General features: G+C 45.4%; 1 protein-coding gene across 2 annotated transcripts in view; it reads left to right on the forward strand.

The window, feature by feature from the left end:
* LOC122935953 (cytochrome P450 2K6-like) overlaps positions 1 to 25,122 on the forward strand; it is a 213,291-nt gene extending 188,169 nt beyond the window's left edge. For both annotated transcript variants that reach the window (XM_044291918.1, XM_044291919.1), the window contains 2 exons: positions 1,226 to 1,367; positions 24,660 to 25,122. In XM_044291918.1, coding sequence (XP_044147853.1) covers positions 1,226 to 1,367; positions 24,660 to 24,838 — 321 coding nt within the window. In that variant the 3' untranslated portion in view covers positions 24,839 to 25,122. The remainder of the gene's footprint in view (positions 1 to 1,225; positions 1,368 to 24,659) is intronic.
* The last annotated feature ends 957 nt before the right edge of the window (positions 25,123 to 26,079 follow it).

Below are 26,079 nucleotides of genomic sequence, written 5' to 3' on the forward strand. Positions count from 1 at the left end.
GCCATACGCCACCAATGACAATTAACCTTTAATACAGATACAGGAGGCGGGTGCTGGCAGAATCACATAGCCGACACCTGGCCTCTATGATGGCGCTGCGATCCCCGGCAGTTAACCCCTCATGTGCGGCACCTAAGGGGTTAACCGCCGCGGCTCTCAGCTACCTCTCATAGAGGTCGGGTGCGGGCTATATGATTCTACAGCCAGCACCCGCCTCCTGTATTTGAATAAATGAGTGAGTTAACTTCATTGGTGGCAGTGGCCACAGCCCCTCCCCTCCTCTTCCGCTCTGCATTCTCATTGGTGGCAGAGGCAGCAGCACAGGGGGGAGGGGGGACTGCTTTCTTATTTCTCCTCCCCTGTGCTGCTAATATTTTGATACCAACAACACCCCTGGCCCGCTCCCCTGCGAGCCACATATGTAGAGAAGAGCGCACTCCTCTGAGAGCCGCAAGTGAAGGTGCGAGAAGCCGCATGCGGCTTGCAAGCCGAGGGTTGGCCACCCCTGGTCTATAGCATAGTATCCTCATCTCAGCGTCTTCTTCTAGTCACTCAAAAAGTCTGGCAGAGTCTTTTCTTTTAAGCAATGATCCCTAACTGCAGAACACTAAGAGCTCTGACTGCTCTCCTTATATACCGTTTCTGGCTAGTGGGAGGGATAGAGTGGAAACTCAGCACAAACAAATACAATGTTACAACTCCCATCTCTCATAGACTTGCATTAGAGCTTCAATAATACTCAATAGCAATGACACAGCAGTTTTTTTTTTCAGAAAAAGACAATTACATAGGTAAAGCAGACATCCAAAAGGTCAGTCTGTCTAACTTTGGTGGTAAACAAGTCTGGCCTTTTCCTTTCAAAACATGCTCTTCGTTAACTATTATGGTAGCTCTGGAAAATTACCAGCTTCTCATTATTAGCTAGAAAGTCTCAAAAGTCTCTCAGTATTGATTAACCCTTTCCACAGTGCTAAGCAAACACAATGCACACGAACAGGACATATATCACAACATACATATAAAATGTACACAGTATTAAACAGTATAAGTCAATGCAAGTTAACCCTTTAAAGTTTTGATGTGAAGAAAATTTACAGTTCAATAACAAATGTAGCTTTGATGCATCTTTTTATTAATTAAAACTAAACCTTTGTTTCAAATTAACACAGACTTGTTTTGAATTAATGCATATATGTAATTTAATAATTCTATTTTTTTACCCCAGGGGACATATATAATCTCATTATTGACCTCAGTTTTGAAAGACAGTACACAGTTTGAGAAACCTTATGAGTTTTATCCAGAGAATTTTCTTGACTCCAAGGGAAATTTTGTGAAGAAAGATGCCTTCTTGCCATTCTCTGCTGGTGAGTACATTCTAAAAACCATAAATATGGCTAGATAGTTTTGTCCATCAAAAGTGGCATTTCAAATTGAAGGGTCTCCTCTTTTCATGCACCAACTGTAGGGTAGGATGTGAAGTCGCCAAAGAGTTATTGTAGGTTGTAGGCTTTCCTGAAGTTGGCTTTCATGTTGTTTTTTAAATTGTTGGAGGTGAGAGTCTGATGTGATGGGATTGCGAGCTACAGAGAATGAGCGATGCACAGGAGAAATCATAGAGGTGATTGTGTGAGAAGCAGATGAGGCTAAAAAAGAATGATATCTAGAGATTATGTGTGGGGTCATATCAAGATATTAGATCAGAGATGTATGAAGAGGAAAGCATGTGAATTTGAACTTAATTTGCTGGGCAATGGGAAGCTACTGAAGGGATTGGCAGAGGGGCACCAAGATAAGAGGTGGATCAAATGTTCATCAAAGATGAGGATAGCGTAGAGAGGGACAAGAGTGTTAGGAGGTCAATGAGATGGATGCTGCAGTAGTCTAGATGGGAGATGATGAGAGACTCTGGGAGATTTTGCTATAACTAGAGATGAGCGAATCGAAGTTGTCGAAGTGGAATTCGATCCGAATTTCAGGAAAAATTCAATTCGCACTGAAACCAAATTTCTTAGCGTTTCGTGGTAACGAATCAAATTTTTGCCTAAAATGGCTGTTGCAAGTGTGACGACATTGAGAAAGGAAATCTGGGAAGGCGAGATCACCCATAATGCCATTTATGCAGCCAATCAGCAGCCAGACAGCCCTGTGATGTCACAGTCCTATAAATAGCATCAGCCATCTTAGATTCCGCCATTTACCAGTGTACTTTGTACATGGAGAAATGTCTGCTGGCGCTAGGGACAGTGTTATATTTTTTTTTATTTGTGCTAAAAAAAACGATTTACAAGTGCAGGGCAAGATTATTCAAGGTGTAGGGAAAGGATAGGGAGGAATCATTCCACAGCATTTACGTTGAACAGGGTTCAGTAGGGGAGGTTAGAGCCTGGGTAATAGGAACAATCCTATCACATCTTGCTGCACTGACTGGGGATCCAAATTGCCATTATACAGCTCTGTAATTCCAACAAACCGTTCTTATTACGGTGCAAGTGCTGTTTCATACAGCCTCTAACAGGGTTTATTACAAGAAAATATTTATACAGGTCCTTCTAAAAAAATTAGCATATTGTGATAAAGTTCATTATTTTCTGTAATGTACTGATAAACATTAGACTTTCATATATTTTAGATTCATTAAACACAACTGAAGTAGTTCAAGCCTTTTATTGTTTTAATATTGATGATTTTGGCATACAGCTCATGAAAACCAAAATTTCCTATCTCAAAAAATTTGCATATTTCATCCGACCAATTTAAGAAAAGTGTTTTTAATACAAAAAAAGTAAACCTTCAAATAATTATGTTCAGTTATGCACTCAATACTTGGTCGGGAATCCTTTTGCAGAAATGACTGCTTCAATGCGGCGTGGCATGGAGGCAATCAGCCTGTGGCACTGCTGAGGTGTTATGGAGGCCCAGGATGCTTCGATAGCGGCCTTAAGCTCATCCAGAGTGTTGGGTCTTGCGTCTCTCAACTTTCTCTTCCCAATATCCCACAGATTCTCTATGGGGTTCAGGTCAGGAGAGTTGGCAGGCCAATTGAGCACAGTAATACCATGGTCAGTAAACCATTTACCAGTGGTTTTGGCACTGTGAGCAGGTGCCAGGTCGTGCTGAAAAATGACATCTTCATCTCCATAAAGCTTTTCAGCAGATGGAAGCATGAAGTGCTCCAAAATCTCCTGATAGCTAGCTGCATTGACCCTGCCCTTGATAAAACACAGTGGACCAACACCAGCAGCTGACATGGCACCCCAGACCATCACTGACTGTGGGTACTTGACACTGGACTTCAGGCATTTTGGCATTTCCCTCTCCCCAGTCTTCCTCCAGACTCTGGCACCTTAATTTCCGAATGACATGCAACAGTCCAGTGCTGCTTCTCTGTAGCCCAGGTCAGGCGCTTCTGCCGCTGTTTCTGGTTCAAAAGTGGCTTGACCTGGGGAATGCGGCACCTGTAGCCCATTTCTTGCACACGCCTGTACACGGTGGCTCTGGATGTTTCTACTCCAGACTCAGTCCACTGCTTCCGCAGGTCCCCCAAGGTCTGGAATCGGTCCTTCTCCACAATCTTCCTCAGGTCCGGTCACCTCTTCTCGTTGTGCAGCGTTTTCTGCCACACTTTTTCCTTCCCACAGACTTCCCACTGAGGTGCCTTGATACAGCACTCTGGGAACAGCCTATTCGTTCAGAAATTTCTTTCTGTGTCTTACCCTCTTGCTTGAGGGTGTCAATGATGGCCTTCTGGACAGCAGTCAGGTCGGCAGTCTTACCCATGATTGCGGTTTTGAGTAATGAACCAGGCTGGGAGTTTTTAAAAGCCTCAGGAATATTTTGCAGGTGTTTAGAGTTAATTAGTTGATTCAGATGATTAGGATAATAGCTCGTTTAGAGAACCTTTTCATGATATGCTAATTTTTTGAGATAGGAATTTTGGGTTTTCATGAGCTGTATGCCAAAATCATCAATATTAAAACAATAAAAGGCTTGAACTACTTCAGTTGGTGTGTAATGCATCTAAAATATATGAAAGTCTAATGTTTATCAGTACATTACAGAAAATAATGAACTTTATCACAATATGCTAATTTTTTTAGAAGGACCTGTATATCTTATTTCCCCTTGTGCTGCAGTTATATGTTCTAAAGCATTTTTTGGTTTGGATTAGTGGGGGAAAAAAAGGCTTAGCCGTGGTGTGGTGAAGTGCTAAAATTACAGCCCTTTTTGTCATATATTAGTTGGAAAAGAAAAATATATTTGCCGGTCAGCGGTGCAGTTACAGAGCCTTGCAAAAGTATTCACCCCCCTTGACTTTTTTCATATTTTGGTACATTACAGCGTTAAGTTCAATGTTTTGTTAATTTGAATTTTATGTGATGGATCAGAACACAATAGTCTAAGTTGGTTAAGTGAATTGATAATAATATATTCACCCCCTTTGTTTGGAAGCCCACAAAAAGCTCTGGTGCAACCAATTACCTTCAGAAGTCACATAATGAGTGAAATTATGTCCACCTGTGTGCAATCTAAGTGTCACATGATCTGTCATTACATACACACACCTTGCAACACCTAAGCAAGAGGCATCACTAAGCAAACACTGTCATGAAGACAAAGGAACTCTCCAAACAAGTAAGGGACAATGTTGTTGAGAAGTCAGGGTTAGGTTATAAAAAAATATCCAAATCTTTGATGATCCCCAGGAGCACCATCACATCTATCATAACCAAATGGAAATACATGGCACAACAGCAAACCTGCCAAGAGACGGCAGCCCACCAAAACTCACGGACAAGGCAAGGCGGGCATTAATCAGAGATTCAGCACAGAGACCTAAAGTAACCCTGGAGGGGATGCAGAGTTCCACAGCAGAGACTGGAGAATCTGTACATAGGACGACAATAAGCCCTAAGCTCCATAGAATTGGGCTTTATGGCAGAGTGGCCAGAAGAAAGCCATTACTTTCAGCTAAAAACATTGTATGTTTGCGAAAAGGCATTTGGGAGACTCCCAAAATGTATTGAGGAAGGTGCTGTGGTCTGATGAGACTAAAATTGAACTTTTCAGCCATCAAAGAAAACGCTATGTCTGGCGCAAACACAACACAACACATCACCCAAAGAACACCATCCCCACAGTGAAACATGGTGGTGGCAGCATCATGCTGGGGGGATGTTTTTCAGCAGCCAGGACTGAGAAACTGGTCAGAGTTGAGGGAAAGATGGATGGTGCTAAATACAGGGATATTCTTGAGCAAAACCTGTACCACTCTGTGCGTGATTTGAGGCTAGGACGGAGGTTCACCTTTCAGCAGGACAATGACCCTAAACACACTGCTAAAGCAACACTTGAGTGGTTTAAGGGGAAACATGTAAATGCGTTGGAATGGCCTAGTCAAAGGCCAGATCTTAATCCAATAGAAAATCTGTGGTCAGAATTAAAGATTGCTGTTCACAAGCGCAAACCATCCAACTTGAAGGAGCTGGAGCAGTTTTGCAAGGAGTAATGGGCAAAAATTCCAGTGGTAAGATGTGGCAAGCCCTTGACTTTAGGGGGGTGAATAGTTATGCACATTGACTTTTTCTGTTATTTTGTCTTATTTGTTGTTTGCTTCACAAAAAAAACATCTTCTAAGTTGTGGGCATGTTCTGTAAATTAAACGCTGCAAATCCTCAAACAATCCACGTTAATTCCAGATTGTGAGGCACCAAAATACAAAAAAAGTCAAGGGAGGGTATATGTTTTAAAGCCATTTTTGTCGTGTATTAGTGGCAAAACAAAAATATATTTGCTGGTTAGCGGAGCAGTTATATGTTTTAAAGCCTTTTGTGGCGTGTATTAGCGGTAAAAGAAAAAAAATATTTGCCGGTCAGCGGTGCAGTTATATGTTTTAACCAATTTCAGACCAGGCCATTTACCCGCTTCCTGATCAGGCCTAAATTAGCAAATCTGACATGTGTCACTTTATATGGTAATAACTTTGGAACACTTTTACTTTTCCAAGCCATTCAGAGTTTGTTTTCTTGTGACACATTGTACTTCATGTAAAAACACAAGAATGCAATCGCACACTGCAACCAGCACTCTGCCTTGCCTTTATGCTGGATGTTGAATAAGGCATTGGTGTACATTTTGGCCAAAGCGTAATAAGCCACTCACCGCGTCAAGGTTGCCTTCATGAGTGGTCCCTAACACTAGTTCCTACCTTTTTATGGGCCATGACAGCCACATAAAGTCCAGGGAGCGCAGGTACAGCATGCATGCCAAGCACAATCTGCTTTTAACCCCGTCCGGTGCCATTACAGCTTTCATCGGATCCAGGGATGCAAGTACTCACATGCATGCTGAGCCCACTTTATACTTCTCCTGGAACCTAATGGTTACTGGTAGGTGCTGTATAAGCAGACTCAGTTTTATACTGACTTTAAAACCAGCCTCCAGGGGGCAGATTCTGGACAGGTGTGCTTGACTGCTTGGAGATCGCCACGCCTCCAATACGTACTACAAAGAGAAAAATATGGAAAATTTCAGCCCGCACAACCCCTAGCAGGTGCAGATTGCTATGGCGAAATGGAAATATAAATGTAAAAACACAAAAATGCAATCGCACACTGCAACCAGCACTCTGCCTTGCCTTTATGCTGGATGTTGAATAAGGCATTGGTGTACATTTTGGCCAAAGCGTAATAAGCCACTCACCGCGTCAAGGTTGCCTTCATGAGTGGTCCCTAACACTAGTTCCTACCTTTTTATGGGCCATGACAGCCACATAAAGTCCAGGGAGCGCAGGTACAGCATGCATGCCAAGCACAATCTGCTTTTAACCCCGTCCGGTGCCATTACAGCTTTCATCGGATCCAGGGATGCAAGTACTCACATGCATGCTGAGCCCACTTTATACTTCTCCTGGAACCTAATGGTTACTGGTAGGTGCTGTATAAGCAGACTCAGTTTTATACTGACTTTAAAACCAGCCTCCAGGGGGCAGATTCTGGACAGGTGTGCTTGACTGCTTGGAGATCGCCACGCCTCCAATACGTACTACAAAGAGAAAAATATGGAAAATTTCAGCCCGCACAACCCCTAGCAGGTGCAGATTGCTATGGCGAAATGGAAATATAAATGTAAAAACACAAAAATGCAATCGCACACTGCAACCAGCACTCTGCCTTGCCTTTATGCTGGATGTTGAATAAGGCATTGGTGTACATTTTGGCCAAAGCGTAATAAGCCACTCACCGCGTCAAGGTTGCCTTCATGAGTGGTCCCTAACACTAGTTCCTACCTTTTTATGGGCCATGACAGCCACATAAAGTCCAGGGAGCGCAGGTACAGCATGCATGCCAAGCACAATCTGCTTTTAACCCCGTCCGGTGCCATTACAGCTTTCATCGGATCCAGGGATGCAAGTACTCACATGCATGCTGAGCCCACTTTATACTTCTCCTGGAACCTAATGGTTACTGGTAGGTGCTGTATAAGCAGACTCAGTTTTATACTGACTTTAAAACCAGCCTCCAGGGGGCAGATTCTGGTTCCAGGAGAAGTATAAAGTGGGCTCAGCATGCATGTGAGTACTTGCATCCCTGGATCCGATGAAAGCTGTAATGGCACCGGACGGGGTTAAAAGCAGATTGTGCTTGGCATGCATGCTGTACCTGCGCTCCCTGGACTTTATGTGGCTGTCATGGCCCATAAAAAGGTAGGAACTAGTGTTAGGGACCACTCATGAAGGCAACCTTGACGCGGTGAGTGGCTTATTACGCTTTGGCCAAAATGTACACCAATGCCTTATTCAACATCCAGCATAAAGGCAAGGCAGAGTGCTGGTTGCAGTGTGCGATTGCATTTTTGTGTTTTTACATTTATATTTCCATTTCGCCATAGCAATCTGCACCTGCTAGGGGTTGTGCGGGCTGAAATTTTCCATATTTTTCTCTTTGTAGTACGTATTGGAGGCGTGGCGATCTCCAAGCAGTCAAGCACACCTGTCCAGAATCTGCCCCCTGGAGGCTGGTTTTAAAGTCAGTATAAAACTGAGTCTGCTTATACAGCACCTACCAGTAACCATTAGGTTCCAGGAGAAGTATAAAGTGGGCTCAGCATGCATGTGAGTACTTGCATCCCTGGATCCGATGAAAGCTGTAATGGCACCGGACGGGGTTAAAAGCAGATTGTGCTTGGCATGCATGCTGTACCTGCGCTCCCTGGACTTTATGTGGCTGTCATGGCCCATAAAAAGGTAGGAACTAGTGTTAGGGACCACTCATGAAGGCAACCTTGACGCGGTGAGTGGCTTATTACGCTTTGGCCAAAATGTACACCAATGCCTTATTCAACATCCAGCATAAAGGCAAGGCAGAGTGCTGGTTGCAGTGTGCGATTGCATTTTTGTGTTTTTACATTTATATTTCCATTTCGCCATAGCAATCTGCACCTGCTAGGGGTTGTGCGGGCTGAAATTTTCCATATTTTTCTCTTTGTAGTACGTATTGGAGGCGTGGCGATCTCCAAGCAGTCAAGCACACCTGTCCAGAATCTGCCCCCTGGAGGCTGGTTTTAAAGTCAGTATAAAACTGAGTCTGCTTATACAGCACCTACCAGTAACCATTAGGTTCCAGGAGAAGTATAAAGTGGGCTCAGCATGCATGTGAGTACTTGCATCCCTGGATCCGATGAAAGCTGTAATGGCACCGGACGGGGTTAAAAGCAGATTGTGCTTGGCATGCATGCTGTACCTGCGCTCCCTGGACTTTATGTGGCTGTCATGGCCCATAAAAAGGTAGGAACTAGTGTTAGGGACCACTCATGAAGGCAACCTTGACGCGGTGAGTGGCTTATTACGCTTTGGCCAAAATGTACACCAATGCCTTATTCAACATCCAGCATAAAGGCAAGGCAGAGTGCTGGTTGCAGTGTGCGATTGCATTTTTGTGTTTTTACATTTATATTTCCATTTCGCCATAGCAATCTGCACCTGCTAGGGGTTGTGCGGGCTGAAATTTTCCATATTTTTCTCATTGTACTTCATGTTAATGGTAAATTTGAGTCAATATGTTTTACCTTTATTTATAAAAAAAAAAAGTTAATTAAAATTTGAATAAAATCTAATTTTTCTAAATTTGAATCTCTCTGCTTTTAACACAGATAGTGATGCCTCATAAAATATTCATTAATTACCATTCCCCATATATTTACTTTATGTGGACATCATTTTGGTAATTTATGTTTTTAGGACGTTAGAAGGTTTAAAATTTTTAAAGCAATTTCTGAAAATTTTAAGAACATTTCCAAAGTCTACTTTTTTAAGGACCAGTTCAGTTCTGAAGTCACTTTGTGGGGCTTACATAGTGGAAACCCCCCATAAATGACCCCATTGTAGAAACTACACCCCTCAAGTTACTCAAAACTGATTTTACAAACTTTGTTAACCCTTTAGGTGTTCCACAAGAATTAAAGGAAAATGGAGATGAAATTGCTAAATTTCACTTTTTTGGCAAATTTTCCATTTTAATCCAGTTTTTTTCTTTAACACATCATGGTTTAACAGCCAAACAAAACTTAATATTTATTACCGTGATTCTGCAGTTTACATAAACACCCCACATGTGATCGTAAACGGCACACGGCAGGGCACAGAAGAAAAGGACTGCCATATGGTTTTTGGAAGGCAGATTTTACTGGACTAGTTTTTAGATACCATGTCCCATTTGAAGCCCCACTAATGCACCCTTACAGTAGAAACTCCAAAAAAGTGACCCCTTTTTTACACATTTTTTTTTAATGGTGTTTATCGGACGGGGTGGATCATGTAATATATTTATAGAGCCAGCCATTACGGACGCAGCAATACCAAATATGTCTATTTATTAAATTTTTTTCTATAGATTTTTTTATTTTTTTATTACTTAATTGGAGATTTTTTTTTTTATATATATGTGAAAACTTTTTAAATTTTTTTTATGGTACACTTTATTTTTATTTTTATTTTTTATACTTTGCGTCCCCCCATAAGATCATACAAAACCTCTGGGGGGACATTTAACTTCACTTTTTTTTTTCCCACTATTAATTTCTCCTTTAACTGGGGCTGATATAGTAGCCCCACATACAGGGGAAATACACCTTCCAGAGAGGCTGTACAGCATGATACTGTGCTGTACAGCCTTAGTGCAGGGCTGATCGAGGTCTTTGGAAGACCTGACAGCTCCTGTACTCTCCCGGCCACGGCAGTCACATGACCACCGGGTTCGGACAGGAAGCGCATAGCGCTTCCTGATCTGTATACACATCGCTCGTTGAGTGCTGTGTATACAGCGATCTAGAAGGCAGGGACACCGAGGAACAGCCCCTGCCTTTTCTCTAGGTTTCCCTGCTGTCACTGACAGCAGTCCCCCTGCTCGACAGCTGAACCATTAGCGTGCAGCTGCCCTCTCTGTATGGACGTTCCAGAACGTGGGCGTTCGTGAAGTGGTTAAAGACTTTTGTGGCGTATATTAGCGGAAAAATAAAAAATATATATGCAGGTAAGCGGTGCATTTATCTGTTCTAAAGCCATTCTATGTTGTAAAGCCATTTTTGTCATGTATTAGTGTCAAAACAAAAATATGTTTGCCGTTCAGCGGTGCAGATATATGTTCTAAAGCCATTTTTGTCATGTATTAGTGGCAAAATAAAAATATATTTGCAGGTCAGCGGTGCAGTTATGGTGGGCACTCGACTGTTTAGGGAGGGTGAACAGGGACTGGTGGTCCCCTTCCTCCCATCCCTATTGTTATGGTGTGCGTCCTGGCCTCTGTTGTTGCATGGAAGGGGTAGTTAGGGAGAGCAGGGGTTAATGCGTCTGTGGCCGGGGGGAAGAGGCGGGCAAGCAAGCAGGGAATATAAATCCCTGCTCCGCTTCTTCACTTCCTCTTTAGCAGAAGCGCTGCGGCACTCCCTCCCTTATGGTTTCTGCGTTGGATGGAGGTTTTTTAGTTTGATGGGTTATCATGTTGGATTTGATTGGGCTCTTTTATACAGTTAGGGGCCTGCCCTGGGCGAGTTCATGAAGTCACTGCGAGCGGCAGGTTAATACAGCGGAGAGGTGTTGGAGAAAAATTGGCGTAACTGCCCACTGGGAGTCCAGTGGCTGGCAGACCGCCCTGTTTGGTTATGGTGTTCCAGGGTTTTGCCGCTTTAATGAATAGCTGTGGCCAATCACCACCCAACAATAAAAGAGTTAAAAAGAAGATCGAGTTGTCAGTGTCATTTGTTACTGTGGGATGGTATTAGGGGCCAGAAGTATTATTGGGTTTACCCCCCCCCCCCCCCCTTTCTTATGGTATTACCAACAGTCTGTGTTTTAAAGCCTTTTGTGGCATGTATTAGTGGCAAAATAAAAATATATTTGCAGTTCAGCGGTGCAGTTATATGTTCTAAAGCACTTTTTTGCATGTATTAATGGCACACCAAAATTACAGCCCTTTTTGGTGTGTATTAGTGGGGAAGTGAGTGGTGTGGTGAAGTGAGAAAATTACAGACTTTTTGGGGGTTGACGCAAGGACGAGCTACTAGAGGACAGTCAGCAGATACTGGCCAGCAAACATGTGGAGGAGACATCCGCTGCTATCCCCACTAGGCGGGCAAGTAGTGATGAGAAGAGTGTCGTGGGAGCTGGTTTTGCGAGCAGTGAGGCTCCTGACCCAGAGACTGTTGAGGAGGATATTAGTAACGTGATGATGATGATGATGTATCTGATCGCACTTGGGAGCCAGATGACGAAGGGGCTTCATCATCAGAAGAAGAGGGTGGCAGCTTGCCCGTGAGGTAGTGGCAGAGCCAACAAGTCGCTAGGGTGGCCAGGAGTCAGCAAGGTGGCAGCATTGGGAGGTCGGTAGCTAAACGTTCCAGTTGTAGACCACCCGCTTCGCAGGAGCCTACCTGCCCAGAAAGTAGTGGTGCATGGGTTCACGGAAGCAGCGGTGGTAGCAGTCAGTCAGTTCGTAGTGTTGGGGGTAAAATCAGCTACTCAGCGGTGTGGCAGTTTTTTGTTAAGCTGCCAGAGAAGGTGAACATGGCCATATATAGAATCTGCGGGCAGAAGGTGAAGTATAGCCAGGGTGCCAATGTTAGCACCACGGCCCTGGGTCAACATATGCAGCGTCAGCATAAAGTGGCCTGGGAGAACCGTTGCTCTGATATAGTGGTCCAGCCTGCTGCAGCAACCGCTGCATCACCTACTGGCATGCACCCGGTTTTAGGCAGTCAAGGCTCCACCACCTCAGCCCGAGGGAGCTGTCTGTCCTTCTCATCATCTGCTGGTCCTGATGCTCCTGCCCCTCGTCCTTCTCCTACTCCTCGTCAGTCAATCCATCAGCAATCGATTACAGAAGCGATTGCCAAGAGACAACAGTATGCGGAAGCTGAATGTGCTCCTGTCCAAGTTGCTGGTGCTGCAGTCCCTCCATTTCCAAGTGATGGACTCTGCACCTTTCAGAGAACTGATGGCTTGTGCCGAGCCAAGGTGGAAAGTCCCAAACCGTCATTTCTTTGCCAAAAAGGCAGTACCAGCCCTGCACATGTATGTAGAACAGAAGGTGGGCCAGTCCTTGAGCATGTTGGTGTCTACCAAAGTGCATGGCTGCGCCAACATGTGGAGCTGTAACTACGGTCAGGGACAATACATGTCCTTTATAGCCCACTGGGTGAATGTGGTTCCTGCACAGCCACACCAGCAACTTGGCCAGGTGACGCCGCTTTCCCCTCCACGTTGTCACGCCATTGGTCCAACGACAATGTCTGCCTCTGCCTCCTCATCCTCCACCGGGTCCTCAGCCTCCACTGCAGGGACAATTCACAGTGCCCCTCTGGCATACCACATGTGCAGGGCATGGCGGTGTCACGCTGTTCTGCACCTCGTTTGCCTGGGTGAGTCACCACACAAGGGAGGAACTGCTCCATGTCCTTCATCAAAAAATCGAGTCATGGCTTTCTCCGCGACAACTCAAAATTTGAACCATGGTGATCGACAACAGGAAGAACATGGTGTCGGCGCTGCATCAAGGAGGGCTGAGCCATGCAGCCTGCATGGCACATCTATTCAATCTAGTTGTCAAGCTGTTCCTGAAGTCTTCCACCCATCTACAAGACATCCTAAAAATGGCCAGGAAGCTTTGCATGCACTTCAGACACTCATAGGTAGACAAATGTAGAGATTGCTGCAGCTCTCACCTCACACCAAGCAGAGCACGGATGTACAGACCTGGACTCAGTCTGGAGCAATATGAAAAAAGAAAACGAATTCCAGGTCTCCACAATAAAAGGCTTCTTTATTCCACTTCTTTAAAAACAGACATCAAAAGCAGAGTAGTATGCTGTGACGCGTTTCGGGCTGTTATATCTTAGCCCTTCATCAAGACCACTTCAGACACTCATACACCGCTGATATGCATATCAGCCTATGTTGTCACCATTCAGCAGAGGGATTACTTTTGGCTCTCCACCTTGTTAGACCCTCATTACTGGTCCAATATGGGGCCTTTTTCACACCCACTGAGAGGAAGGAGAAACTGACCTACTATAGAGACATCCTATGTAGTGAGTTGCCATCGTCCATCCTCTCGCAGGTTTGACCTGGGGGGCCCACTGCGCTCACTTTCCTCTGCCATGGCTGATGTGGCAGGATGGGGGGGTAGGAGCAGTTACAGCTCCATAAGCAGCAACTTCAGTATAGAGTCGCTGATGAGCAGCTTTCTTCATCCGCCTAGTAAAGAAACCACTCATCAGCAGCAGCTAGACCTGGAGCAGGACCTGAACTAACAGGTGGTGGCATACTTGAAAACCATTTCACCACCCCACATTGAAGATCCGCTGGACTACTGGGCAGCCAAACTGGATTTGCCCTGGAAAAGCTGTCCTGCCCGGCCAGTAGTGTGGCATCAGAGCGGGTGTTTAGTGCGGCGGGGGCCATAGTTACCCCAAGAAGAACTCGCCTGTCCACCCAAAATGTGGAGAGACTGGTCTTTGTCAAGATGAATCAGGCGTGGATCAACTAGGATTTTCTCCCAACAATGCCTGATGCATCAGACTAGATCATCCATGGTGCAACACTAACACTTTGACAAAAGAGACAGGTTTCTTCTGGCTACCTGCCTCAGCTATTACTCTGATGCTGTCACCCGCCTGATGCCACACATCTGATGCCAAGTGCTCCTTCTTTCACCCACCATCTTCCGCAGGTACTGGTATTGCCACCCACCTGATGCTGCTGCCACCTCCACACTATGTCACCTTGCAATTCTGTGGTCTCCTGATGCTGCTTCCACCTCCACACTATGTCACCTTGACACTCTGTGGTCTTCTGACGCTGCTGCTACCTCCACACTGTCATTGTGCCACTCTGTGGCCTCCTCAATGCTGCCGCAACCTCCAGACTCTGTCATTGGGCTACTCTGTGGTCTCCTTATGCTGCTGCCACCTCCACACTATGTCACCTTGCCATGCTGTTGTATCATCATGCTGCTGCCACCTCCACACTATGTCACCTTGCCACTCTGTGACCTCCTGATGCTGCCGCCACCTCCACACTCTCATTGTGCCACTCTGTAACCTCCTCCTGATGCTGCTGCTGCCGCCACCTCCACACTCTAACATTGTGCCAATCTGTGGACTCCTCATGCTGCTTCCGCCTCACCACTACTGTATGTCATAGGGCCACTCTGTGGACTTCTCATGCTGTTCCCACCCTCCCCACTTCATGACTGGGCCACTTTTTTGCCTTTCGGCCTGGCTGACATCATCATTTATGTGACCCTTCTACTGATCTGTCAGAAGGAAGGAAAAATGAGACTCACAACGGATCCTGTCTCTGTAGCGGCTGTAAGGCCTGTATGGTCCCATCAGAATTGGCTCGTGATTTGGTAGCCAAAAGCAGGAGTTGGTACAAAACACAGAAGACATGCAAATATTCCATTCACATGTCATCTCTGTTTTGGATCCACTCCTGTTTTATTTGGAATTAGCAATACTGATGGATTACTGACCAAATGGTGACCGAGTAAAGGCGGATGCTCCACAGACAGAATCCATTTTTTGGGGGGTTATAGTTCTGACTAGAGTTGAGCGAACACCTGGATGTTTGGGTTCCAGAAGTTCGGCCGAACTTCCCGGAAATGTTCGGGTTCGGGATCCGAACTCGACCCGAACTTCGCCCCGAACCCGAACCCCATTTAAGTCAATGGGGACCCGAACTTTTCGGCACTAAAAAGGCTGTAAAATAGCCCAGGAAAGGGCTAGAGGGCTGATTCTCTGTCATAGCAGAGAATCAGGCTTCATGTCATAGCAGAGAATCAGGCTTCATGTCATAGCAGAGAATCAGGCTTCATGTCATAGTAGAGAATCAGGCTTCACGTCACCCACCAACGGAACAGGCCATTGTCAGATATTTAGGCCCCGGCACCCAGACAGAGGAGAGAGGTCCCATAGCAGAGAATCAGGCTTCATGTCATAGCAGAGAATCAGGCTTCATGTCATAGCAGAGAATCAGGCTTCACGTCACCCACCACTTGAACGGGCCATTGTCAGATATTTAGGCCCCGACACCCAGACAGAGGAGAGAGGTCCCATAGCAGAGAATCAGGCTTCATGGCATAGATATTTAGGCCCCGGCACCCAGACAGAGGAGAGAGGTCCCATTGCAGAGAATCAGGCTTCATGTCATAGCAGAGAATCAGGCTTCACTTCACCCACCACTGGAACAGGCCACTGTCAGATATTTTTAGGCCCGGCACCCGACAGAGGAGAGTGGTCCCATAGCAGAGAATCAGGCTTCATGTCATAGCAGAGAATCAGGCTTCATGTCATAGCAGAGAATCAGGCTTCATGTCACCCAACACTGGAACAGGCCACTGTCAGATATTTTTAGGCCCCGGCACCCAGACAGAGGAGAGAGGTCCCATAGCACAGAATCAGGCTTCATGTCATAGCAGAGATTCAGGCTTCATGTCATAGCAGAGAATCAGGCTTCAAGTCACCCAACACTGGAACAGGCCATTGTCAGATATTTTTAGGCCTCGGCACCCAGACAGAGGAGAGGTTCATTCAACTTTGGGTTGCCCCGCAATATAATGGTAAAATGAAAATAAAAATAGGATTGAATGAGGAAGTGCCCTGGAGTACAATAATATATGGTTAAGGGGAGGTAGTTAATGTCTAATCTGCACAAGGGATGGACAGGTCCTGTGGGATTCATGCCTGGTTCATTTTTATGAACGTCAGCTTGTCCACATTGGCTGTAGACAGGCGGCTGCGTTTGTATGTAATGACGCCCCCTGCCGTGCTGAATACACGTTCAGACAAAACGCTGGCCGCCGGGCAGGCCAGCACCTCCAAGGCATAAAAGGCTAGCTCTGGCCACGTGGACAATTTGGAGACCCAGAAGTTGAATGGGGCCGAACCATCAGTCAGTATGTGGAGGGGTGTGCACACGTACTGTTCCACCATGTTAGTGAAATGTTGCCTCCTGCTAACACGTTCCGTATCAGGTGGTGGTGCAGTTAGCTGTGGCGTGTTGAAGAAACTTTTCCACATCTCTGCCATGCTAACCCTACCCTCAGAGGAGCTGGCCGTGACACAGCTGCGTTGGCGACCTCTTGCTCCTCCTCTGCCTTCGCCTTGGGCTTCCACTTGTTCCCCTGTGACATTTGGGAATGCTCTCAGTAGCGCGTCTACCAATGTGCGCTTGTACTCGCGCATCTTCCTATCACGCTCCAGTGCAGGAAGTAAGGTGGGCACATTGTCTTTGTACCGGGGATCCAGCAGGGTGGCAACCCAGTAGTCCACACACGTTAAAATGTGGGCAACTCTGCTGTTGTTGCGCAGGCACTGCAGAATGTTGTCGCTCATGTGTGCCAGGCTTCCTAGAGGTAAGGACAAGCTGTCCTCTGTGGGAGGCGTATCGTCATCGTCCTGCGTTTCCCCCAAGCCACGCACCAGTGATGGGCCCGAGCTGCGTTGGGTGCCACCCCGCTGTGAACATGCTTCATCCTAATCCTCCTCCACCTCCTCCTCATCCTCGTCCTCCTCGTCCTCCAGTAGTGGGCCAGGGCTGGCCACATTTGTACCTGCCCTCTGCTGTTGCAAAAAACCTCCCTCTGAGTCATTTCGAAGAGACTGGCCTGAAAGTGCTAAAAATGACCCCTCTTCATCCTCCTCCTCCTCCTGGGCCACCTCCTCTTCCATCATCGCCCTAAGTGTTTTCTCAAGGAGACATAAAAGTGGTATTGTAACGCTGATAATGGCGTCATCGCCACTGGCCATGTTTGTGGAGTACTCAAAACAGCGCAACAGGGCACACAGGTCTCGCATGGAGGCTCAGTCATTGGTGGTGAAGTAGTGCTGTTCCGCAGTGCGACTGACCCGTGCGTGCTGCAGCTGAAACTCCACTATGGCCTGCTGCTGCTCGCACAGTCTATCCAGCATGTGCAAGGTGGAGTTCCACATGGTGGGCACGTCGCATATGAGGCGGTAAGCGGGAAGGCCGAAGTTACGCTGTAGCGCAGACAGGCGAGCAGCGGCAGGATGTGAACGCCGGAAGCGCGCACAGACAGCCCGCACTTTATGCAACAGCTCTGACATGTCGGGGTAGTTGTGAATGAACTTCTGCACCACCAAATTCAGCACATTCGCCAGGCAAAGGATGTGCGTCAAACCAGCTAGTCCCAGAGCTGCAACGAGATTTCGCCTATTATCGCACACCACCAGGCCGGGCCTAAGGCTCACCGGCAGCAACCACTCGTCGGTCTGTTGTTCTATACCCCGCCACAACTCCTGTGCGGTGTGGGGCTTGTCCCCCAAACATATGAGTTTCAGAATGGCCTGCTGACATTTACCCCGGGCTGTGCTGAAGTTGGTGGTAAAGGTGTGTGGCTGACTGGATGAGCAGGTGGAAGAAGAGGAGGAGGAAGCCGAGTAGGAGGAGGAGGCAACAGGAGCCAAAGAATGTTGCCCTGCGATCCTTGGCAGGGGAAGGACGTGCGCCAAACAGCTCTCCGCCTGGGGCCCAGCCGCCACTACATTTACCCAGTGTGCAGTTAGGGAGATATAGCGTCCCTGGCCGTGCTTACTGGTCCACGTATATGTGGTTAGGTGGACCTTGCCACAGATGGCGTTGCGCAGTGCACACTTGATTTTATCGGATACTTGGTTGTGCAGGGAAGGCACGGCTCTCTTGGAGAAGTAGTGGCGGCTGGGAACAACATACTGTGGGACAGCAAGCGACATGAGCTGTTTGAAGCTGTCTGTGTCCACCAGCCTGAATGACAGCATTTCATAGGCCAGTAGTTTAGAAATGCTGGCATTCAGGGCCAGGGATCGAGGGTGGCTAGGTGGGAATTTACGCTATCTCTCAAATGTTTGTGAGATGGAGAGCTGAACGCTGCCGTGTGACATGGTTGAGATGCTTGGTGACAGAGGTGGTGGTGTTGGTGTTACATCCCCTGTTTGCTGGGCGGCAGATGCCAACGTTCCTCCAGAGGCGGAGGAAGAGGCGGCAGCAGCAGAAGAGGCCTAGGCGGCAGCAGCAGAAGAGGTAGCAGGGGGAGCCTGAGTGAGTTCCTTGTTTTTAAGGTGTTTACTCCACTGCAGTTCATGCTTTGCATGCAGGTGCCTGGTCATGCAGGTTGTGCTAAGGTTCGGAACGTTAATGCCTCGCTTCAGGCTCTGATGGCACAGCGTGCAAACCACTCGGGTCTTGTCGTCAGCACATTGTTTGAAGAAGTGCCATGCCAGGGAACTCCTTGAAGCTGCCTTTGGGGTGCTCGGTCCCAGATGGCGGCGGTCAGTAGCAGGCGGAGTCTCTTGGAGGCGGGTGTTCTGCTTTTGCCCACTGCTCCCTCTTTTGCTACGCTGTTGGCTCGGTCTCACCACTGCCTCTTCCTCCGAACTGTGAAAGTCAGTGGCACGACCTTCATTCCATGTGGGGTCTAGGACCTCATCGTCCCCTGCATCGTCTTCATCCCTGACCTCCTGTTCAGTCTGCACACCGCAGAAAGACGCAGCAGTTGGCACTTGTCTTTCATTATCATCACAGACGTGCTGAGGTGGTATTCCCATGTCCTCATCATCAGGAAACATAAGTGGTTATGCATCAGTGCATTCTATGTCTTCCACCGCTGGGGAAGGGCTAGGTGGATGCCCTTGGGAAACCCTGCCAGCGGAGTCTTCAAACAACATATGAGACTGCTGCATAACTTGAGGCTCAGACAGTTTCCCTGATATGCATGGGGGTGATGTGACAGACTGATGGGCTTGGTTTTCAGGCGCCATCTGTGCGCTTTCTGCAGAAGACTGGGTGGGAGATAATGTGAACGTGCTGGATCCACTGTCGACCACCCAATTGACTAATGCCTGTACCTGCTCAGGCCTTACTATCCTTAGAACGGCATTGGGCCCCACCAAATATCGCTGTAAATTCTGGCATCTACTGGGACCTGAGGTAGTTTGTTCACTACGACATGTGGCTGTGGCAGAACGGCTACGTCCTCTCCCAGCACCAGAGGGTCCACTAACACCACCACGACCACCTAACACTATCTGGCTATCTATTTATGTACCGTATTACACTAATACAGGCACAGCAGTAACGACAGATTTAGCTGAATATACAAACCGGATTCCAAAAAAGTTGGGACACTATACAAATCGTGAATAAAAACTGAATGAAATGATGTGGAGGTGCCAACTTCTAATATTTTATTCAGAATAGAACATAAATCACGGAACAAAAGTTTAAACTGAGAAAATTTACCATTTTAAGGGAAAAATATGTTGAATCAGAATTTCATGGTGTCAACAAATCCCAAAAAAGTTGGGACAAGGCCATTTTCACCACTGTGTGGCATCTCCCCTTCTTCTTACAACACTAAACAGACGTCTGGGGACCGAGGAGACCAGTTTCTCAAGTTTAGAAATAGGAATGCTCTCCCATTCTTGTCTAATACAGGCCTCTAACTGTTCAATCGTCTTGGGCCTTCTTTGTTGCACCTTCCTCTTTATGATGCGCCAAATGTTCTCTATAGGTGAAAGATCTGGACTGCAGACTGGCCATTTCAGTACCCGGATCCTTCTTTTACGCAGCCATCGTGTTGTGATTGATGCAGAATGTGGTCTGGCATTATCTTGTTGAAAAATGCAGGGTCTTCCCTGAAAGAGATGATGTCTGGATGGGAGCATATGTTGTTCTAGAACCTGAATATATTTTTCTGCATTGATGGTGCCTTTCCAGACATGCAAGCTGCCCATGCCACACGCACTCATGCAACCCCATACCATCAGAGATGCAGGCTTCTGAACTGAGCGTTGATAACAACTTGGGTTCTCCTTGACCTCTTTGGTCCGGATGACATGGCGTCCCAGATTTCCAAAACGAACTTCGAATCGTCACTCGTCTGACCACAGAACAGTCTTCCATTTTGCCACACTCCATTTTAAATGATCCCTGGCCCAGTGAAAACTCCTGAGCTTGTGGATCTTGCTTAGAAATGGCTTCTTCTTTGCACTGTAGAGTTTCAGCTAGCAACGGCGGATGGCACGGTGGATTGTGTTCACTGACAATGGTTTCTGGAAGTATTCCTGAGCCCATTCTGTGATTTCCTTTACAGTAGCATTCCTGTTTGTGGTGCAGTGTCGTTTAAGGGCCCGGAGATCACGGGCATCCAGTATGGTTTTACAGCCTTGACCTTTACGCACAGAGATTGTTCCAGATTTTCTGAATCTTCGGATGATGTTATGCACAGTTGATGATGATAGATGCAAAGTCTTTGCAATTTTTCGCTGGGTAACACCTTTCTGATATTGTTCCACTATCTTTCTGCGCAACATTGTGGGAATTGGTGATCCTCTACCCATCTTGGCTTCTGAGAGACACTGCCACTCTGAGAAGCTCTTTTTATACCCAATCATGTTGCCAATTGACCTAATTAGTGTTAATTGGTCTTCCAGGTCTTCGTTATACTCAAATTTACGTTTTCCAGTCTCTTATTGCTACTTGTCCCAACTTTTTGGGGATTTGTTGACACCGTGAAAATTTGAATCAACGTATTTTTCCTTTAAAATGATACATTAAACGTTTGATCTGTCATCTACGTTCTATTACAAATAAAATATTGACATTTGCCATCTCCACATCATTGCATTCAGTTTTGATTCACAATTTGTATAGTGTCCCAACTTTTTTGGAATTTGGTTTGTAAATTGTAGGCCTAGTATTTAGGCCCTGGATGACAGGTATACGTTTACGGACAGAATTAGACTTGGAAATGCACGGTAGCGTGTGAAGTTATTGAGGATGACACTATCCGCACCTTTAATCTAATATACCCTTTTATGGATAGATTTAAAGTAGGCCTGATACAGCAGAAACCACTAATTTAGGGAAATGCTAAGTTGGGAATTGTATTTCAACCCAGAACAAAAACTGTGCTTTGACGGACACCAAATAACTTGACCAGCCACAGCAATAATGACAGATTTAGCTGAATATAAATTGTAGGTCTAGTATTTAGGCCCTGGATGACAGGTATACGTTTACAGACAGAATTAGACTTGGGAATGCACGGTAGCGTGTGAAGTTATTGAGGATGACCCTATCCGCACCTTCAATCTAATCTACCCTTTTATGGATAAATTTAAAGTTGGCCTGATACAGCAGAAACCACTGATTTAGAGAATTGCTAAGTTGGGAATTGTATTTCAACCCAGAACAAAAACTGTGCTTTAACGGACACCAAATAACTTGACCAGCCACAGCAATAATGACAGATTTAGCTGAATATAAATTGTAGGCCTAGTATTTAGGCCCTGGATGACAGGTATACGTTTACGGACAGAATTAGACTTGGGAATGCACGGTAGCGTGTGAAGTTATTGAGGATGACACTATCCGCACCTTCAATCTAATATACCCTTTTATGGATAGATTTAAAGTAGGCCTGATACAGCAGAAACCACTAATTTAGGGAAATGCTAAGTTGGGAATTGTATTTCAACCCAGAACAAAAACTGTGCTTTGACGGACACCAAATAACTTGACCAGCCACAGCAATAATGACAGATTTAGCTGAATATAAATTGTAGGTCTAGTATTTAGGCCCTGGATGACAGGTATACGTTTACAGACAGAATTAGACTTGGGAATGCACGGTAGCGTGTGAAGTTATTGAGGATGACCCTATCCGCACCTTCAATCTAATCTACCCTTTTATGGATAAATTTAAAGTTGGCCTGATACAGCAGAAACCACTGATTTAGAGAATTGCTAAGTTGGGAATTGTATTTCAACCCAGAACAAAAACTGTGCTTTAACGGACACCAAATAACTTGACCAGCCACAGCAATAATGACAGATTTAGCTGAATATAAATTGTAGGCCTAGTATTTAGGCCCTGGATGACAGGTATACGTTTACGGACAGAATTAGACTTGGGAATGCACGGTAGCGTGTGAAGTTATTGAGGATGACCCTATCAGCACCTTCAATCTAATATACCCTTTTATGGATAGGTTTAAAGTTGGCCTGATACAGCAGAAACCACTAATTTAGGGAATTGCTAAGTTGGGAATTGTATTTCAACCCAGAACAAAAACTGTGCTTTGACGGACACCAAATAACTTGACCAGCCACAGCAATAATGACAGATTTAGCTGAATATAAATTGTAGGCCTAGTATTTAGGCCCTGGATGACAGGTATACGTTTACGGACAGAATTAGACGTATACCTGTCATCCAGGGCCTAAATACCATTTTATGGATAGATTTAAAGTGAAAGCGATGAACACCGAACCCAGACTTTTACGAAAATGTTCGGGTTCGGGTCCGTGTCACGGACACCCCAAAATTCGGTACGAACCCGAACTATACAGTTCCGGTTCGCTCATCCCTACTGTTGAAATAAGTGATGAGGAGAAGGCGCATTGGGAGCCATAAACGACATGTAGTTGATGGGAAGGATTGACAGCTTCCTTCTGCTGATGTTGTCGAGCCCTGACTGCTGCAGAGTGGGTGCAGGCTGATGGTAGATGTAGCGGTTGCTGCTTAAGGCTGTAATACTAAATAAATGACATGGTTTTCCCACACCACTTCATGGTGATGCTCGATGTGTTGATGCAGGGCTGTCGTGCCAACATTAGCACCCAGGCTGTGCCTCACCTTCTGCCTACACATCTTAAATACCACCACGCTAATGTCCCCCAGTAACTTTCGAAAAAATTCCCACACTGGCGAGTATGGAATTTTCTCTCCACCACTATGTGATGCCTGCCTGCCGCTGATTTTATGAACCTGTGCACTGCTAGTGTGTAGAAATAGATGCAAATGAGCTCTTAACAAGCTCAGCCTCTACTAGAGGCATTAGAAGCGGAGCTTGTTAAGAGCTCATTTGCATCCCTTTCTTCCTAGAATTTCAGAGGAGCATGTATGGCCTATAAGTCTCCTCACACCGATTAAGGTGCTCTCGCCAAGTAGATATAGTACCCCCCAGGTAGTCTCACGAGTAGCAGGAGGTGTACTCCTCCTGCATTTGCCTGCAGATCTTTCACCCTGTTGTATCAACCACGCTGCCACCTCTGCCCCCTGATGATGACGTTGCTTCCTTTTCAGCTGGCTCCCACATGTGATTGGCTATATCATCTTCTACAAATGTTTGGTCTACCTTAACTGTCTCTAGCGCACGTCCCTTGCCCACCTGACTGTCATCATCGGCAGTTGCACACCTTGATGAGTCCACAGCAGATCTCTCCTCCAAGTATTTGCTGGCCTGTAACTGCTACCTGTCCTCACAAAGCTCATCCTTGCGGAAAAGTGGAGCAAAGCCGGCAGCATACCTTACTTGGCTAGCAGAATGAGCTTCAAAAGTAAGAGGCAGGTTCAAGTAATGTGAGGGCACAGAGGCAGTTCCTGGGCTATGCCAACTAAGTGTGGTGTCCACTGAGCTCCGTCATCTGCTATCCCCCCCCCCCCTCCTTCTGCTGCTACATGTCCTGGCTACAGCAAAATTTTTGCCACTGCCTGTTCCTTTGGAGGGCCCAGGCAACTGTTTGTTGGCCATAGTATTTAGTAACTGTATCATTAATGTTACACCTTAACTAAGAATGTGCCAGCAATTGAACAATATATTAGACCGCCCTTTAATATTGAGTCTGGGGCACAGTAAGTCTATGTGTAAAATAACTAAGCATGTGGTAGCGGTTCAACAAGATGCACAGCGATTACTCTCAATTTGCACTGTCCCTGCTGTCTTACTATGCTCTCCCTACAGTCTCAAAAAACTCTCCCTATCCAATATTGCTATTTAAACAGTTTTCTGCAACACTGTCCATGGCACATGTCACATCTCTTTCTTAGCTCAGCTCACAGTAAAATGACAGAGACCGCATGTAATTAGGCTTTTAATATGTCACAGGGGATGGCTATCTCTGGGTAGGCTGGCTGCACTGCATTATGGGTCATATTGTGTGCTCGGGCTTCTTACAGTCATTTTAGAAAAATAACAATTCATTACCACGAAGCGCGAGGAAATTTTGATTTGTGGCAAATCACATTTTTTCTAAACTTTGGATTGAATTCCACTTCAGATGCTTCGATTTGTCCATCTAATTATTGTCATTTTTTCAATTTCAGGTCGAAGAGCCTGTGCTGGAGAGACGCTTGCAAGAATGGAGCTTTTCATGTTTTTTACAAGCCTTCTGCAGAAATTCACCTTCTGCTTCCCCCCAGGGGTCAATGATGTGGACCTGTCATCAGTCGGTGGAATAACAAATGCACCACAGCCTCACATGATTTGCGCTGTGTCTCGTTGAAAAAAAATAATAATGCAGTGTATTGTGATTCCCTCATGATTACCTTATTAATGTCTACAGAAAATAATCAATATCAGTACACAACGTTTAGTTAATCATTCACTTTATGTCACATACTTTATTGTAAATGATCTATTTAACATAGGATTTTCCCAAGTGTTCAGGGACTACCGCATGGACATATAGTTTGGGATTAGTTTGTCATTTGCTGTAATTCATTGTTAAATTCTTTAGATATATCTTTTTTCCAATTGAGCTGCAATTAAAATTATTGTAATGGTTAATTCCAATGATTTATTGTATTTACATGAAAAACTAAACTCTGGTGCATGTAGAACCTTAAAGCCACTTGAACGAACAAACCATAAGGGTCTTTCTGCAGCCATGATCAAAAACCTGAAAATTGTAGGAAGTCTGAATAGTCTGAAGCTGTTTTATGTAGCTTACATCTCAGCTTTGCTGCATAGACTGAGACAAATGAGCAGAGTCATCTCATGATCCTTATAAGGTCTTTAAGTTAATGCTGATTTATTGTATTGCCTAAATAAGGCAGAATATTATTGGAAAGGATCTGTACACAGCTTCCCTGTCAATCCTTGATCTTAAAGGAAGGTGATGTTCTGGAGACCCTAATATTATATTATATTTCTCATTTAATTGACTCCCAATTATTGCAGTTGCCGTAAAGCACATACACAGCCCTTACAACTTTACAGTTTACGTAAAAATATGGGCCTGCTTATAGATCTAGTTTTCTGATTATTATTTCTCAATACTCCTCATTTATTAAAAGGTGTGCAGTCTTAGGAAATATGGGCCTGCTCCTGCAGGAGAAGTCAAAACTTCAGTGTGAAAGCTCACTTCATGCCAAAGGGAAAAATCATGGTAGGGGGGGATTAAGCAAACAAAGATCAAGAAGGGTTACCCTTACCAATTCCCATTGTTCCTAGAAAAAAAATGGAAATGTTCAGCTAAGTTGACTAATTTAAATGGAATGCTCAACTACAGTAAGTTGACTAACTATTATCTTGTTTATTTTTAAGTAGCGATGAGCAAGCTTCTTGAAATTTTCTTTGTGTCTCATTCAGCCAATTTTTCTAAAAGTTCAGTTTGGAACCAAATTTGAGTTGTCCCAAATCAAAGTTGTTCTAATTTCCCTGAAAATTGGTGTATAATAGTGTAGTGTTGATCACGAATATTCGAATTTCGAATTTTTATCGCGAATATAGGTACTTCGAAAA

This window comes from Bufo gargarizans, chromosome 4 (genome assembly GCF_014858855.1).
Source record: "Bufo gargarizans isolate SCDJY-AF-19 chromosome 4, ASM1485885v1, whole genome shotgun sequence".
Lineage (NCBI taxonomy): Eukaryota > Metazoa > Chordata > Amphibia > Anura > Bufonidae > Bufo > Bufo gargarizans.